The sequence below is a fragment of the Sinocyclocheilus grahami genome, unplaced genomic scaffold (assembly GCF_001515645.1).
Source record: "Sinocyclocheilus grahami isolate Dianchi unplaced genomic scaffold, SAMN03320097.WGS_v1.1 scaffold2450.1, whole genome shotgun sequence".
Classification (NCBI taxonomy): domain Eukaryota; kingdom Metazoa; phylum Chordata; class Actinopteri; order Cypriniformes; family Cyprinidae; genus Sinocyclocheilus; species Sinocyclocheilus grahami.
The window spans coordinates 28,917-46,864 of NW_015507629.1; the positions used below are offsets into that span (position 1 = coordinate 28,917).

At 36.6% G+C, this 17,948-nt stretch overlaps 1 protein-coding gene across 1 annotated transcript in view; it reads right to left on the reverse strand.

Moving 5' to 3' along the window:
• Positions 1-13,374, reverse strand: part of LOC107575056 (E3 ubiquitin/ISG15 ligase TRIM25-like) — a gene marked incomplete at its 3' end in the record, with an annotated part of 38,172 nt that extends 24,798 nt beyond the window's left edge. Inside the window, exons 1-4 of the mRNA XM_016261467.1 lie at positions 13,367-13,374; positions 10,106-10,233; positions 6,172-6,302; positions 504-630 (exon numbers count right to left, since the gene is read on the reverse strand). Coding sequence (XP_016116953.1) covers positions 504-630; positions 6,172-6,302; positions 10,106-10,233; positions 13,367-13,374 — 394 coding nt within the window. The remainder of the gene's footprint in view (positions 1-503; positions 631-6,171; positions 6,303-10,105; positions 10,234-13,366) is intronic.
• Positions 13,375-17,948: the final 4,574 nt, after the last annotated feature.

A 17,948-nucleotide genomic window follows, 5' to 3' on the forward strand; every position in this document is an offset into this window, starting at 1 on the left:
GTCGATAAATATCGATACCGTTTTATCGCCCAGGCCTAGTCATGACATCCTTTTAAGCTTTTGTTTATCCTGTTGTCTTGTCACGCATGGAGTATAATCAGAAACTGAATGGGCATCTGTAAACTGTATCTAGTTAAGACACCGTCATTGACTATAATGGGTTCTACTTGCTTTTGCAACTACGCTCACAACGAGTGTAGGCAAATGTCAGCTGTTCAGAAACTGAATGCCAGTGGGCAAGGCCGGTTGAGTGATGTTGTATAACTACTCGTCGATGCCTTGCTCTAGAGGTAGTCATATACATATGTTTAAATACATTTGCCATGTGACGTCCCACAAAATCCAAACGAGCCATTTTGTACAATTTATATAAACTTTGAATTAAAATGTCTTTTCAGTAGTTTACGTCAAGTACAGCCTGCCACCCTGCAAGACAGGACATTTCTGCTCAACTACCAACTATCAATAACCCTTAGCTAAAGGGAAAAAAACTCTGAACGTACCTATGGTTTCTGCTTTGCTGAACCTCCTAGGGACAATGTTGTCCATGTTGCTGTCTTCACATAGCATGAGTTCAGTGAGATATACTTCCACCTTACAGTGTTTCACAAACACGCCCGCTTCTACCACCTGAGGACAAACAATAGACAAGAACAACAGTGAAACACAACAGTGAAAAACCCCACATTTGACACTCTGCAGTTAATCACAACTGGAATCTCAATGGAAAAAAATGGTGGGTTGAAGTCAAACAAAACAAGTCATGTATCATCAGATCACTTTCGATGGCTCTGCTTCTCATTTCTGACATTCTCATCTTGGAACAAATGCAACTGATCCACTGATGACAATGAAGCTGAGGCTTTTTATGAGCCATAAATTATTGGCAACATGCAGTATCTCAATCACAGTGCACATTGTCCACTGTCCTAATCAACTCACCTTTTTACAGAAACCATGAAGAAATTTACTCATTTCAGGCCTTGGTTCACCATTGTTCATATTATCAGCACCTCATTGGTTTTTAGCAGACATGTCGAAGTCTGAACTGTTTCCTTAGTTCACCAGTTCAGTGTACTGGTGACACGAGAACTATACTAAGCATTGACTAGACTGTTGACTAGAGAGAAAACTGCTTTCTGTGTACTACTATTATCCCTCTGGTGTCTGACGGGGTTTTGAGGACCTGGAGAAGTTTTGACATGCCCTGACATTTGCTTAAAATGGCTAAAGTCTGATAACACTGTATTTAGCACAAACTGGGCTACAGTAATATGTGAGCAACATGGATGTACATGTTTGTGTTTGTGAGAAAACAATGTTTATGCGTGGTTAGTGAAAAACTATATATTTTAAGGTCACTGAAATAAAGCCAATATTTTAAACTATAAAATAAAACAAAAGGCTATAGTGGCATTCATTATAAACAACACAAATATGTCAAGCAAAACTGAAACGGCATTGGGCTCACGCGCCTGTCTCATAACACAAGAATCCAAATGTATCCATTTTTGCCATATCCTATTTGTAACATTAGTTTGCATAACTATTATTCATTATGTAGCCTAAACATGGCTTTATACTTCACTCATGTTCTAATATTCGTGTGAAATCCTTCACATGCGCAAAAATTTTAGTTTGGGTGCTGCACGCTGATTTTACAGCGGACCTATAAATGTAATAAACAGTGTAACTTTTATGTTTGGTTGACTGCATTTTAGTTTGATGATGAATGGCTGAAATGTCAGCAACGCTAGAACTAATGTCGTTTGTGAGTGCGTGAGGCGCCTGTGCGATCAGATGAATTAAATCAAATAAAGAAAAAAAAATAAAATGCATTAAGAGTGTCACAAAAAACGAGCGTAGCCTATACTTGTTGCACAGTAAATGCAACTGATCCACTGATGACAATGAAGCTGAGGCTTTTTATGAGCCATAAATTGTTGGCAACATGCAGTATCTCAATCACAGTGCACATTGTCCACTGTCCTAATCAACTCACCTTTTTACAGAAACCATGAAGAAATGTACTCATTTCAGGCCTTGGTTCACCATTGTTCATATTATCAGCACCTCATTGGTTTTTAGCAGACATGTCGAAGTCTGAACTGTTTCCTTAGTTCACCAGTTCAGTGTACTGGTGACACGAGAACTATACTAAGCATTGACTAGACTGTTGACTAGAGAGAAAACTGCTTTCTGTGTACTACTATTATCCCTCTGGTGTCTGACGGGGTTTTGAGGACCTGGAGAAGTTTTGACATGCCCTGACATTTGCTTAAAATGGCTAAAGTCTGATAACACTGTATTTAGCACAAACTGGGCTACAGTAATATGTGAGCAACATGGATGTACATGTTTGTGTTTGTGAGAAAACAATGTTTATGCGTGGTTAGTGAAAAACTATATATTTTAAGGTCACTGAAATAAAGCCAAAAACACATACAGAACATTTGTTCACAAGGCTTTTGAGAACTGGATGTGGTAGATCACATGCGCAAAAATTTTAGTTTGGGTGCTGCACGCTGATTTTACAGCGGACCTATAAATGTAATAAACAGTGTAACTTTTATGTTTGGTTGACTGCATTTTAGTTTGATGATGAATGGCTGAAATGTCAGCAACGCTAGAACTAATGTCGTTTGTGAGTGCGTGAGGCGCCTGTGCGATCAGATGAATTAAATCAAATAAAGAAAAAAAAATAAAATGCATTAAGAGTGTCACAAAAGACGAGAGTAGCCTATACTTGTTGCACAGTGGTTTTTTTTCTCCTTTTGTTAATCTGTTAATTATATTATAGTCTATTATATATTTTGTGTAATCCTATTTATTTTATTCCTTTTATAGACTTAATTTCTGTTTTTCTCCTTTCACAGTTAAGCGCAGCAGGTGCATGATGCAATGATTGAATCCTCGTGGTCTTGTTTACGCTACTATTCGCGCATATAAAGCTAAAGACATTCTAACGAGCGTAGCCTATACTTGTTGCACAGTGGGTTTTTTTCTCCTTTTGTTAATCTGTTAATTATATTATAGCCTATTATATATTTTGTGTATTTATTTTATTCCTTTTATAGACTTAATTTCTGTTTTTAATTTCTTTCACAGTTAAGCGCAGCAGGTGCATGATGCAATGATTGAATCCTCGTGGTCTTGTTTACGCTACTATTCGCGCATATAAAGCTAAAGACATTCTAATCTTACTGGTTAACGATCGACTAATGAGCTTCGTTTGACGGTCAGGAAAATAAAAATGAACAAAACGCTGTCATTCTAGAATTCTCCACCATATTTACATTGCTGCGCGCAAGTTCAGGTAACTCAAAAACGTGCGTCCACGAGCTGAGACCAGACGTGAGATTTGATCGTAGCCACCGCTAACGTCCATATTGATAAATTCCAAGTTTTGCGTTGAAACGACCGTACGCCCAATTTTCTGTCGTACGTTTGTTTCGTAAATGAGGCCCAATGAGTTTAGACAGGAAAAACTGTACCTCTCGTTGGTTTCATATGGATTACATTATCAGAGAATATTTGTTTTCTTTATATTTCGACATGACTAACTTCGAGAGCAGTGAATGGGAGAGTGCTAACAAATGTATTTTTTGCATTCCCATTTGCTCAAATAGCAAAAGAAAATCTCCATATTTTGATACAAATTTGATATAATGTATAGTTAAAAATGTACAGTTGAAAACAATATTATTAGCCCCCTATAAAATTTCAAATAACAAATTTTTCAACAAAGCAAGGGAATTTTAACAGTATTTCTTATTAAAATAGCAAAAGAAAATCTCCATATTTTGATACAAATTTGATATAATGTATAGTTAAAAATGTACATACATTTAAAAAATAAATATATATATATATAAAAAACTTTTGATGATTTATGATGTGGATGATCATTGAAACAAGTCATCAGTTTTGTGACATATATATACACAGTTGAAAACAATATTATTAGCCCCCTATAAAATTTCAAATAACAAATTTTTCAACAAAGCAAGGGAATTTTAACAGTATTTCTTATTATATTTTAATCTGGAGAAAGCTTTATTTAAATTTGCCTGGAATAGAATAATTATTAAAAAAAAACTGCTGAGGTCAATATTATTATTTTTTAACAATTGGATGTTCAATTGTTAGTTTCTTTTTTTTTTTACTCTTACTCAAGTAACTATTAAGATTATTACTTTTAATTACTTGAGTAACTATTTCCAGAAGTACTTGTACATTTACCGGAGTACAGTTTTTGGATATTCTACCCACCTCTATAAAAAATCAGCCAATAAATAAATAAACTGGCGGCCGATATATTGGTGCATGTCTAGTTTTCACAAAGTTTAAGATGTAGATAAAGATCGTCAGATGTTTGCTGTCTGTCAATGTTGAAAATGACACTTTGTCTACATCAGAAAAGAGCAATGTGACGTAGTATGCAACAATAGCTATGTTTCCATTCTCCTATTTTTATGTGCATTTTGGGTTTATCGCATAAAAGACCGCTGGATGGAAACGCCAAGATGCGCATACATTTTTAAAAATGTGCATAAAAAAACGTATGCGCACAACCGAGTAGGATAAACTTTTTAACCGATAAGAAAAAATGTACATAAACTACGATGGAAACACATTTACCGAATAAATTCCACCAATGCGCATTGAAAAAGTCATGTGACTTTGCGCTATGAGACGGGATAAATTGACTAACCAGCGGACCGATCTCGTTCACAGCATCTATATGTTGTTTTGGTCGTTCTGAAATGCCTGAGGAAAGTCTGTCATCAAAGTGTTTCTGTATAATTACTGTCTTACACGACTGCGTTCCCAAACAGCAGGCATCCGCCTCTAAAAGCAATGACCGCATTTATTGTGTTACGTCTGCTCGCTCTGAAGCGCAAGTCATTTATTAAATATGAAAATTATTATATTCAGTGGCTTCTCCTAGTTTTCTTAAGATATTTAGTGCTAGTTTATCAGGAAGTGACGATTTTGTACTCTTTGACTCGTTGGATGGAAACGGTGCTTTATTCGCAAATGTTTTATGCAATATTCCAGTTTTGCGCATAAGTTAAATTTGCGTCTTTGGATGGGAAAATAGCTAATTACAAGTAAGTAATGATGTCTACAGTGGATATGGACAGCTCGGCTTCCCTTCCAGACAGCTTTACCTTTCGAGCAATAGGCTCCTGTCCATCTTTCAGGCCGTACCAGCTCACAAGCTTCTTCCAGCCCTCTGTGGGAACCAGGGTATAGTCCAGCTCATCAATGAGGTGTTCCTTAATGTCCAGCGTGTCCCAATCTACAGACAGGACACACATACATCACTGATGTGCAGCAGAAGAGAAATGCTTTAAACTTCTATGTCATGTGAGAAATCATTTGAGAAAATATCAGCCTTAGAATTTAAACGAATGTGACACTGAGATTACACCGCTGGATAACCGGCGAACCCCGGTTAAAATGCATACATAAGAATGCTTATTTAATTTAACCGGTTTCATGTCCGTTACTATCAGCGTGTCCGTTTTGCTCCAGCTGTATAAACACCAATTTGTAAATGCTGCTGCTAATATGCTTAATGTTTCGCTCCTGCATACGATGCAAACTGCTAACATGACACTTAGTGTAAACTGTTTATGGTTGCTAATTTTTTAATTCACTTAGGCAGACCACTCAATATACACAGCGATATGGATTAAAAGAATATTCATGTTACATGTGTGTAGTTTTAATTGGGTTTCTTTTCTCTTGTCCATCTTGTAATGATTTGCCCACCCTCTAGGGGTTGGAAGAGTTTTTTTTGTATCCGTGTCATGCGTTCCCAAACAGAAGGCATCCACCTCTAATAGCAGTGACCACATTTATTGTGTTATGTCTGCTCTCTCTGAAGCGCAAGTCATTTATTACATATGAAAATTATTATATTCAGTGGCTTCTCCTAGTTTTCTTAAGATATTTAGTGCTAGTTTATCAGGAAGTGACGATTTTGTACTCTTTGACTCGTTGGATGGAAACGGTGCTTTATTCGCAAATGTTTTATGCAATATTCCAGTTTTGCGCATAAGTTAAATTTGCGTCTTTGGATGGGAAAATAGCTAATTACAAGTAAGTAATGATGTCTACAGTGGATATGGACAGCTCGGCTTCCCTTCCAGACAGCTTTACCTTTCGAGCAATAGGCTCCTGTCCATCTTTCAGGCCGTACCAGCTCACAAGCTTCTTCCAGCCCTCTGTGGGAACCAGGGTATAGTCCAGCTCATCAATGAGGTGTTCCTTAATGTCCAGCGTGTCCCAATCTACAGACAGGACACACATACATCACTGATGTGCAGCAGAAGAGAAATGCTTTAAACTTCTATGTCATGTGAGAAATCATTTGAGAAAATATCAGCCTTAGAATTTAAACGAATGTGACACTGAGATTACACCGCTGGATAACCGGCGAACCCCGGTTAAAATGCATACATAAGAATGCTTATTTAATTTAACCGGTTTCATGTCCGTTACTATCAGCGTGTCCGTTTTGCTCCAGCTGTATAAACACCAATTTGTAAATGCTGCTGCTAATATGCTTAATGTTTCGCTCCTGCATACGATGCAAACTGCTAACATGACACTTAGTGTAAACTGTTTATGGTTGCTCATTTTTTAATTCACTTAGGCAGACCACTCAATATACACAGCGATATGGATTAAAAGAATATTCATGTTACATGTGTGTAGTTTTAATTGGGTTTCTTTTCTCTTGTCCATCTTGTAATGATTTGCCCACCCTCTAGGGGTTGGAAGAGTTTTTTTTGTATCCGTGTCATTTAGTGCCTATAAGAAGTCGTTGCCAGATTGGTGCGGGTGGCGTTTCCAGCTGCAGTCCTGTTGCACTCTCGTTTGTTTTGTTTTCCTGACTATTTTTCCTTCCCACTTTATGTTATGTCTTTATTCTGAATAAATTCCCCTAATGAACCGAGCTTTTTTGTGCTGTCCCTTTTTCTGTTATGCATCTTAGATGCTGATTTCAGCTGTTTCTGAAGCACGCTGCAACTACAGCAAGCACTTGTCATATATTTGAATGTTGAGCAGCGAGCTCATTGGCTACAGATACAGGAGAGACCCAGTCAGCTGTGCCGTATAACAATGATGTCAGATTGGTTAGACCTATCGTACTGCGCCATCTAGAGTTTCATGCCAGAACTTTGTATATGTAAGCAATAAGGTACGAGAGGCCATGCTGCATTGAGAATAAGTCACGGCTGAAAGGCGTTGTTAGGTTTAATAAAATTGGGGGTGTGTAATGTATGGATTGATACAATACTTTTTTCGTTAAATTCCACTAAAAAATAGCTCCTGACAGAGAATGATCTAATGTGACATGCCTCATCTTATAGAACTCAAATAAACACAGAGAATAGAAATTCTTCTCATCCATGGTGTCGTTTATTTTTAACACCATATATGATGTTTTACATGCACGCATACATCTGCTTATCTCTCAGCATGAGAAAACGTCTGTTTTCCGTGTTTTGGTTTTAAAACAGACTGATTTGCAGCACAGTGTGAGATTGCAAGTGTCATTACAGTGTAAACTGATGGACATGTGGACATACAGAATCATACCTGAAACAGAAAACTAATACAATAATATTCCCTCCTCACTTCGGAAACTGTGAGCTTCCACAGATGCGCATGTGCACACATCAACGATGGGGGGAAGGGCATGGGCATCTCAAAATTAAAGATGAAAGCTGCAACATAATGCCAGCAGGGGTCACTCATACTTCATTAAATAACAAACAGTTAATTTTGCCTAAATACATAATACATGGAACAGTTTTGATGCTATATTATTGATTGTTTATGTTGCTAGTGGTGTTGCTCAGTGATACACAGAACCATTGAGTGAAGCAGTCATAGCCGTGCTGTATCGTGAATAAAACACAGCTGCTGACCAATCAGAACTGAGGACTGGAACTAACCGTTATATATATATATATATATATATATATATATATACATATACACAGCGGGCAAAATATGTATCAAACACGTCACCATTTTTCCCAGTAAATATATTTCTAAAAGTGCTGTTGACATAAAATTTACACCAGATGTCGGTAACAACCAAAGTAATCCATACATACAAAATAATAATAATAATTTCAGAAATTAAGTTATGTGTAATAATATGGAATGAAACATGGAAAACGTATTTATTTGGAGAATAAACCATCTTAAATGTCTCTCTACGTACTGGTGTGTGTGTGTAAAACTTGCTTTTGATATCATATGCTGTGTGGTCAGTTCACAGCAGTGATAGAAATTAATCTGTTCCAATAAGTTTAAATTGATTTTTACATTTTACGGGCATTTTTACCTTTATAAAGCCTTTTTTTTAATATATAAAAGTGTGCATCATCTTTTGAGTCAAATTCTTACATTTAATCAGTCAATTAGAATAATGAGACATCTGGTCTGTTACCAAACAAATGATATCAGTGTCAACAAAATTAATCTTTGCAACGCAGAGGAAACACAGAAGCTGCATCTGAAGAGGAATTTAGATGTAGGCCTATTTACACTATTTAATTCGGCTCAGAGGGACATGAATGCATTTAACCTGCAGTTACAAATGAAAAAATTATATTTTGTTATTTTAAATATGAAACATTGAATACTGATATTTAGAATTATTTTAAAAATGAAAAGATACTTTAAATGTGAAATTAAAACCGCCAGTAGGTGGCAGTAAGTCACTGTTAATAAGTGAGTCATTGCGATTGAACTGAATCATTTAAACGGTCGATTCATTCAGGAACGAAACGCCCTCATGTTGCTCAGAGACACAAAACAGTGAACAGTGAAAAAAACAAAATAATGTTGTTGCCGAAATAGAGCACTACAGGCAATATGGTGTCTAAAATGTAAGTACCTTCATATTAACTTCGTTTATTGAACTGTTGCATAAAATCAGTATCACATTTGTAATCATGCTGATTTTTAGAGGTGAAAACTGGCACTCTTTAGTCTTCGTGTGATATTGACTAACTTTCTTTCTGTGGTATTTTTATGCATACTGTAACTGTATGGGGAGTGTGTCTGTGTGTCACAGAGAGAGAATAAGACAATCAACATGAATGGCGCTTAGTCTTTCACAAAACATAGCCGACTTAGGGACATCATAACTAGCCACCATATTGATTTACGGTCTTAAATGTGCATACTATCCCCCCTATCTGCCCTAAATAGTATTGAAAATTACTACTATCACAAAGAATTTAGGATGGATAGCGTGCACATTGGGACGCAGGCTATGTCCAGCGTTTATCGGGTTGTGCGTCAGTAATAATATAATATAATAATAGTAATAATGGTTCGTGGTGAAACACTGTTCCGTGTATAGTTACAGTAAATGGACTAAACCAAGCCTAATAATTTGCCTCGATAATTTTTGCATTCGAGTTACTCAAGGAATCATTTCAGCCCTAGTTCTGAGTTTGTCACACCGCAGAAAAATGTGTTATTAACCACCCAAGAACCAACGAACCACTGATGCTAATGCGCTCTAGTTATTAGGTGTGTGGTTGTCTTGAAGCAGCACTGCGAAGAACGATCGATGTTTGACATGAAAGTACTGCTAGAGCAATTTGAAAGCATAAAGAGCCATCTGCTCTCTATAGTTCTCACTATATTTTGATGTCCTACACCGATCGACCTGCACAGCGCTGCTTCAAGTCGAACACACCTCTTCTAGTGTTAGGAGACGGGAGGCCGTGATCAGTGGCTCCAGTGCAACATCGAGACATGTTTTCAAAATCCCGAACACAAAAATGGTCTCATCTTTCTATAAAATGCTTACTGTTGACAAAACAACTATCTCCGTTTTGAAAACTTGAAATATAGTTGGATTAAAGTGTAAATTTACTATAGGTGCACACCTCATATGTGGTGGATAAGCATGGTGATTTCCTTTTCCCATTTCCACATTTCTATTAATGCTCATTAATGCAGTAAAATAGAGACCTAAGTGCACAACTTGGTTTTGTTCTTTTGGTAAAAACTTACTTTTACTTCATGGTAAAGTTGATATTTGCATGAAATTTCTCACCTTTGAGCAGACCAGAGTTGTCCACTGGTCCAGGAAACACGTTCTGGCTGCCCATCCCATATTTGTCCCTACTGTCAAAACCCACATACTTCTTCCACTTCTTGAACCAGCTACTGTCCACCAAATACCTGCAGGAAACAACTCCAGATTAGGGCTGTCATGAAAGACTTTTCACTACACTATTATAGTTTCCAAAATAATTCACAATAACAATATACAACCCCAATTCCAGAGAAGTTGGGACATTTGGTAAAATGCAATAAAATTAAGAATCGTTGATTTGTTAATTCTCTTTAACTTTTATTTAAATTGACAAAAGTACAAAGAAAAGATTTCCAAAGTTTTCACTGACCAACGTAAATGTATTTTGTAAATATGAACAAATTTCGATTTTGATGGCTGCAACACGCTCCAAAAAAGTTGGGACGGAGGCATGTTTAACACTGTGTCACATCAACCTTTCTTTTAATTACAAGGTTTCATTGTCTGGGAATTGAGGATACTAATTGTTAAAGTTTTGCAAGCAAAGTATTTGTCCAGTCTCGCTTGATACAAGACTTCAGAAGCTCAGCAGTCTGTGATCGTCGTTGTCTGATTCTCCTTTACATGACTCGTCATACATTTTAAATAGGAGTCAGATCTGGACTGCAGGCAGGCCAGTCTAACACATTCACTCGGTCTCTACGAAACCACACTGTTGTAGCACATGCAGAATGAGAGCTGGCATTGTCTCGATCTAATAACCATGGACTTCCCATGAAAGACATCATCTTGATGGCAGTATATTTCTCTGTACAATCCCAATATATGCCTCCATGTCAATAGTAATTCACACATAATCCAGTCATATTCCGTTTGCTTTTGCTTCTGTCGCTAATGAAAGTCTGGATGGTCCCTTTGGTCTATGGGACTGAGAACTCGAAATCCATTTTTCCCAGAAACAAGTTGAAATGTAGACTCATCTGAGCACAGCACACATTTCCACCATCTTTTTAACTATCTGAGATGAGCTCTGGCTCAGAGAAAACGGCAGCATCGCTGCATAGAGTTGATGTATAGCTTTCTGCTAGAGTAACAGATATTCAAGTTGCATTTCTTGATGCAGCAGCAGACTGTGGTAAGTGACAATGGTTTTCTGAAGTACTCCTGAGCCCATGCGACTATATTTAACAGCATGACAGTTTCTTATGCAATGCCATATGAGGGCTCAAAGGTCAAGCACATTCACCTGAGCTTTCCTGCCTTGCCCTACATGTACTGTGATTTCTCTGGATTCCCTGAATCTTTTCACAATATTATTTATGGTACCTGGGCGAAAGACCTAAATTCTTTGCAATTTTGCATTGCAAAATGTGGTTTTTGATTTGTTTGACACTTCTCTTGTGAAATTTGGCACAAAGTGATGAGCCATGATCCAGCTTTGCTTGTAAAGACTGAGATGTTCCTTTTATAGCCAAACATGATACCTTGACCTATTACCAGTTCAGCTGCTTACTGTGAACAGTTTCAAAACAGTTTAAAGTGGATATTTTATAACCTTTTCACTTTTTTGTTTTCCTGTCCCAACTTTTTTGGAATGTGTTGTAGCCGTCAAAAACAAAATTTGTTCATATTTACAAAATACATTTACGTTAGTCAGTGAAAACTTTGGAAATCTTTTCTTTGTACTTTTGTCAGCTGATCTCGTGAAAATGCTGTCTGCACGAACCGGGTGCACAGAGGTATGCTAATACACATGTTGACAGGCAGGTAGGAAAGCCAATCAAAACACTCGAACGAGCGTATTGATTCGACGAACATTTCTTGGTCCTACGCCTTCCACAGAATATATAAATACATTTAGACCATTTAACTTAATAACTGCTATCGGGATGTGAAGAGACTTTCAACCAGCATAACAAAAAATGTTTCTGAAGACAATCACCCATTGCACCTTTAAAATGCAGTGCTTGCCTCTAATTTTAAATGGAAAGAGCACAGACAAAGCCTTATTTTGTTTATATGAAGAGATTTATTTTGTGTTATTTATTTATTTTATTTGGGTTTCGTTTTAAAATTTCAATTTAGTTTTGTTATTTACATTTACATTATATTTGCATTTTGAAGCGACTTACAAATGAGGACAATAGAAGCAATCAAAACCAACAAAAAGAGCAATGATATGCAAGTGCTATATTAGTATATTATTATGGTGTTATATTTCAATCTCACAAAGAAACATGCAACATTTTGTCCAAGCAATAATAAAAGGACACATTGTCTATAATGTCTTAAATCTCATTTTGTAAAAAAAAGTAATAATAATTGTGATTCGAATCGTCAGTTGAGTGAATCGTTACATTCCTATTCAACACAATATTGTTTGATTTTGCTAAATTGTGTAGGCTAGGTGTTCGACACTGCATGGACCGTTCTGTGTATGAAATCAAAGTACAGCGAAAGCGATTAGAGAGCATGTTTTAAATGTTTGTTTTGATGTCAAATAAATCTTGCTGGTTTGCAGTGTTGCTGTTATAAAGTTATACAGTTGCAGTTGTGTTGCTGGGTTTTAAAGCAGGTTTGATGGTTTTTTCTCATCAGTCTGTATTTACAGCAATTTCACTGTCCATCTGGTTCAAATGTGGATGAATATCTACATGTAGATGTGTGAACACACTGCCAGAGCTGTGTGAGATCACTACCATGCTGCATTTGTGGGCGTGTTAAATAAAATTGTTTTGTTTATTATAGGTTTTTAACATTCTAAAAGCTCTTTATTTCAATGATACTACAAGCTAGTCAGTGTATTCATTAGGTGTAATGTATTGTAAGCTGCTTCAAAGGCATAAGGTAATGCAAGTATTACATACAACAATAATAAAACCTGAAAATGTACTTTTGGTACTTTAAAAGCACTTAAGTAAAAATCTGTCTTCACAACTTTCACTTGTAATGGAGTAATATTTAACCAGCATTATCTGTACTTTCACGCAAGTAATGGAGTTGTGCACTTTGCCCACCTCTGCTCACCTTGTGCACTTGCTGCCTTCAAGTGCTGTCCGAATTAACGCAAATACGAGTTTCCTAATCGGGAATTGGACATGAACAGCCTCTCAAGTCGTATTTGGGTCAACGACACTAAGATGTCCGCATCAAAAGAAATGTACAAAAGTGATTTTATGTCCATAGAAAGCACATTAAATGTAAGTGAAGTGTCTATTTTAAGGTTTCAAGTAAGTTTTTGGAGAACAAAATGTCAAAATTTGGTTGAAATAATGTTACATCGTCATTCGGTCGGTGTAACACAATATTTATGTAAAAATTCAAACAACATGCTTATTCTGATGTGTACATATTCAAATATATAAAAGAATAAGGGAGCATATTAAATTTGATTGTGTTTTAAATGAGTAAAATATTCTTACTGACAAATGGGCAAAACCTAGGATAGTGGCAAATTTAAAAAATGTAAAATTAGTATTTGGGGTGAAAGTAATCAGTCTTTTAATATGTCATAAATAGATTTTTGTTGTAAATATGCCTGACAAGATTGTTACACTGAATGACATTTTAGTGGGTCCATTCTGTAAATCAGAGCAAAAATGTATGATATTTATTTTTTTGCTCAGAAAAACAAAAATGCAATTCAATTAAACAGAATTTTTAATTTAGAGAATTAAACAGCGGGCGGGGGGTGGGGGCAACAACAATTTAAAGCAGTATTACACTTATTGGGCCTCATTCATGAAACATTCGTAAATATACGAGTAAATTCTGAGTAATTTACGCTTAAAACAGACCTTCCCGAAAACTCTCCTCCGGATTCACAAATACTTCGTAAAGGTCAGATTTAATAGTTAAATGTGTGTATGTTAATGAGTTCCAATCATTTGTAAATAGGGCGCACATGTACGCTCATTCACAGCTACGCAAATTACGTATCTAGGAATGGTGTGGAATCCTTGGACTCAGTTCTCAGGTTTGGTAAGTTATAAAGCATAAATGCATAATAGGCTATGTGCCTAACAATAAATGAATAAATTAACGTGTGAGATTAAAATAAGCACACGTTTGAGCTTCAGTTTACCATATTTAATGTGCATAAGATAAAATAAAAAAAATGTAATGTACTTTTACTTGATCACATTTCTGAAGAAACTAGAAAAAAACAGTACTTTTTACTCCTTACAATTTTATATTATCTTGAAAAGTACAAGTAGTCAGTTTAAATTGTACTTGATTACAGTACTTTAGTGTTATTTTGGGGGATTTGGACTTTACTCAAGTAAAATTACTCAAATATTTTACACCCGTTTAAACCCAACCGCATCCTGCCCCCAACTGTCCTCTTTTTTCGAAAACTAAAACGTGAGCCTGGCAGTGGCGTAAGTGCAGACAGTGCCGCCGCACTGGGGCCCGTGCCGCGGGGGGGCCCGCAGCGCACGCGGGCCCTGCCCATGTTCCAAGCAGATTCCAAGACAGAACTGATAACAGCAGCAACGAGCGCTCGCCATAACACATTCCAGCGATAGATCGCCTGTTATTTAACACAGACCAACGAATCTGTTATCAAATAGGCTTATTTGCGGGTGGGACGGGTGGGACATGTCCCACCACTTTTTGCCAGGGTCGATATTAAAACAACAACATTTGACTCCTTACGCATGCATAACTCGTGCAGTACAATAACGACGTGATTTGCAGCCGTCGCACTTTTCTTAATGTCATTAGGCTATAGCATTTTATTTTTTTAAATGGAGAGCTTCCTTGTGCTAAGTAGGCCTGCCCTCTACTAAAGATTGTTCTAGTCAACTAGTCGCACGTTATATTAAATTGATTAATATAATAATATATTAACCATACTTCAATATAGGCTATAGGCAGACGTATCAGGCTAGAGCCTGTTCCGCGCTCAAGCTCGCGCATAAAAGAATTGCCTCAAAGCACAGGCAAAGTCATTATGAACGTGTCAGGGGGGAAAGAAGACATTTTAATTATTTACTAATAAACGAGTGCTTCCTGAGTCAGTGTCGGGTGCAAAGATGAGGTTACCGAATGCCGACGCTGACTCGCCATCTCCACATGGATGTGCCTTTAATAGAAATGCACCTTTTCATACGGACTACAAAATTAAAGAATATTACAAAATCGAGTGGGTGAGTTTTCCTTATATTTATTTTATTATTCGTATACAAATTATAATTACCTGTTTTGGTTATATTTACTATTAATTGCAGAAGGTGCGCTCAGCAAAAATGAGGCGAATATTGATGGTTTTCACGCTTAAGTCAAGTAAAAGACCGCTTCTTAAACCAGAGAAGGTATAATAAAATCTATAGATATAAAACAGTTCAAGCATATCACAATGTTAGTTGAAATGTTTAAACAGCATAAATGTGCGCTATTAGGCTCATATATAATTATTTGTGCGGAGAGTGGAAGCTGAAGGCACTCTGCAGGACATGGAGGCGCCAGCGCCATCACTCACTTGCATTTTTTCTTGATAGTGGAAACAACTTAAAATACGCCGTCATGTTTGCTCATAAAGGTAAGAGTAATACATTCGGAAATGTAAAGGGTCTACTTTAATTTGTGTGCATTCACAATATCAACAAAACGTAAAATAAATAGGAAAACAGAAGATGCGCTTGCCGTCTCGGTCTTGAACAGGAGGCTTCACAAAGATGAACCGAAACTCGACGAATTGAGTCACAGATATGATAAATATATCTATAGAAGAAAGCTTTACATTACTACTTTAAAACGAAATAATTCAAATCGAAAACAAAAACTCTTTCATTATGTAATCCGTAAAGATGCATTTCTCTCTAAAGGCACGTCCGATGAGGAGATGGCGAGTCATTTTTTCATCACCATCTAAACTATAACAATAAGGAAAAGCCTTAAACAGGCCCGATTATATTTTTTCTGATTTTTATGTTGCTCTGCTCTGAATACCTTAAAATTTAAAGGATTTGCGAATTATTTATTATATTTATTTAGATCCTGATTTTAGCTGGTCTAAATTAAGTAGGTTAGGCACAAATGTGCTTATATGGGTTCCCTTCTAGACACGAGCGCTGTGTGTTTGTATGTGCTTCATAACCGTGCACCCCTGGGGCCCCGTCGTTATAGCCTGCACTGGGGCCCGTCATTACTAAGTTACGCCACTGGTCGCTGGGGGATATTTGTAGCAATAACCAACAATGCATTGTATAAGTCACAATATATTTTTCTTTTATGCCAAAAATCATTCGGATATTAAGTAAAGATACCGAGAAACACATTATAAAAGAAGGCAGATGGCAAGTGGAGGATGCAATGTCTGCACTATTAGTGTCTCCTAGCGAAAACATAAAAACAAAACATTTTCAAAAATGTTTTTCACTTTCTCAGATTCCCTATTTAATAGCAATCTAATTATACTTGCAGAAATGTTCAAATAAACAAATTAGCATCATATGGTTGTACTACGACCAACTATTCAGCATAATCCATCCAAAATGTTTAATCTCACACATTTTTTTTGTGGACGTTTTATTTTTAATTTTTAATTTTTGTTTGTTTTGTCCCCAGGAGGAAAACAACTTATAAATCACACTGAATTCAGTTTTTTTTTTTTTTGGAAATCAAAAAATGCAGATCGTTTTGTACTGTTTAGGATTTCGAAAATACCGTTTGCACGGTATAAAAGCCACTACATCTATGGAAAACCACATATGAAAAAAATACTGTAGTAAACTGTAGGTAATTATACTTGCTGTAGCATTTACTACATTTGGTTAACTTCCACTACAGCATACTTCATAGTCCGTTTTAAACTGTAGTAAATACTGCCCCTGTTGAAAAAAACAGCATATGCTGGTTAGGTATGTTTTAACGCTGGGATGCTGGTTTATGCTGGTCCTTTGCTGGTTTAAACTGGTCCTTTGCTGGTTTAAGCTGGTCCTTTGCTGGATTAAGCTGGTCCTTTGCTGGTTCGTGCTGGTCCTTTGCTGGTATCAGCGAAATTGAGCAAAATCTGTCAATATTTTGTCTAAAATCTAAGTCACTTAATTTTAACTTCTTGTTTATTTAAATACTATTGTATAAAATCAGTGTCACATTGCAATCATGTTGATATTCGGGGAAATATCATGGCCGTATAATGTTGCTTACCTAAATAAAATTTTGTAAATATCTTCTTTTTTTTTTCTACCACAGTATGCATCTATACATTTCTGTGAGTCATGTGTACACTTTGTGTGTGCTCTCTCTCTCACAGACTCACTCATCTGGCGCGACATAAATACATTATCAGTCGCCGTTTACACACTGCAATTAAAATTAGAATCATTCTCACGCGAAACAACATGTTTACACATGACTGTGAGTGTGCGCATGGCTGTGACTTCATTGTTGGTGCCGCTCAGGTGATCAGCTCAGAATCAGCAAGACGTGAGACTGACCGGCCAGTCACCGATCCGGGCCGGTCATGCGAAAAGTCAGCTGATTCCGATCATTGGCCGATAAATCGGTGCATCTCTATTTTTTTTTGCATAGTTTGTCCAAGGTTTTTTAATTGAAGTAATTGAAGTTACATTTTTTGTATAAAAATAGAATTCATTTAGATACTATTTATACACTATTTCCTTAAAGTTGTCTTGTGTTTGATGAGATACAAACCCAAAAGCTTAAAATTATTTGAATCAGTTTGTACAAAGAAATTATTAATTCATCAACTCATTATCACGTGAGAAGTCTTGTACCGGCAAATGACTTCTCACCGGTGATTCCCGATGGTTTTAGAGGACAATTACTCCTCGTCGCACCCTGTCGTTTCAAAGAATAGTACAATGGTGAACGCGACAAGTATAAAAGTCTC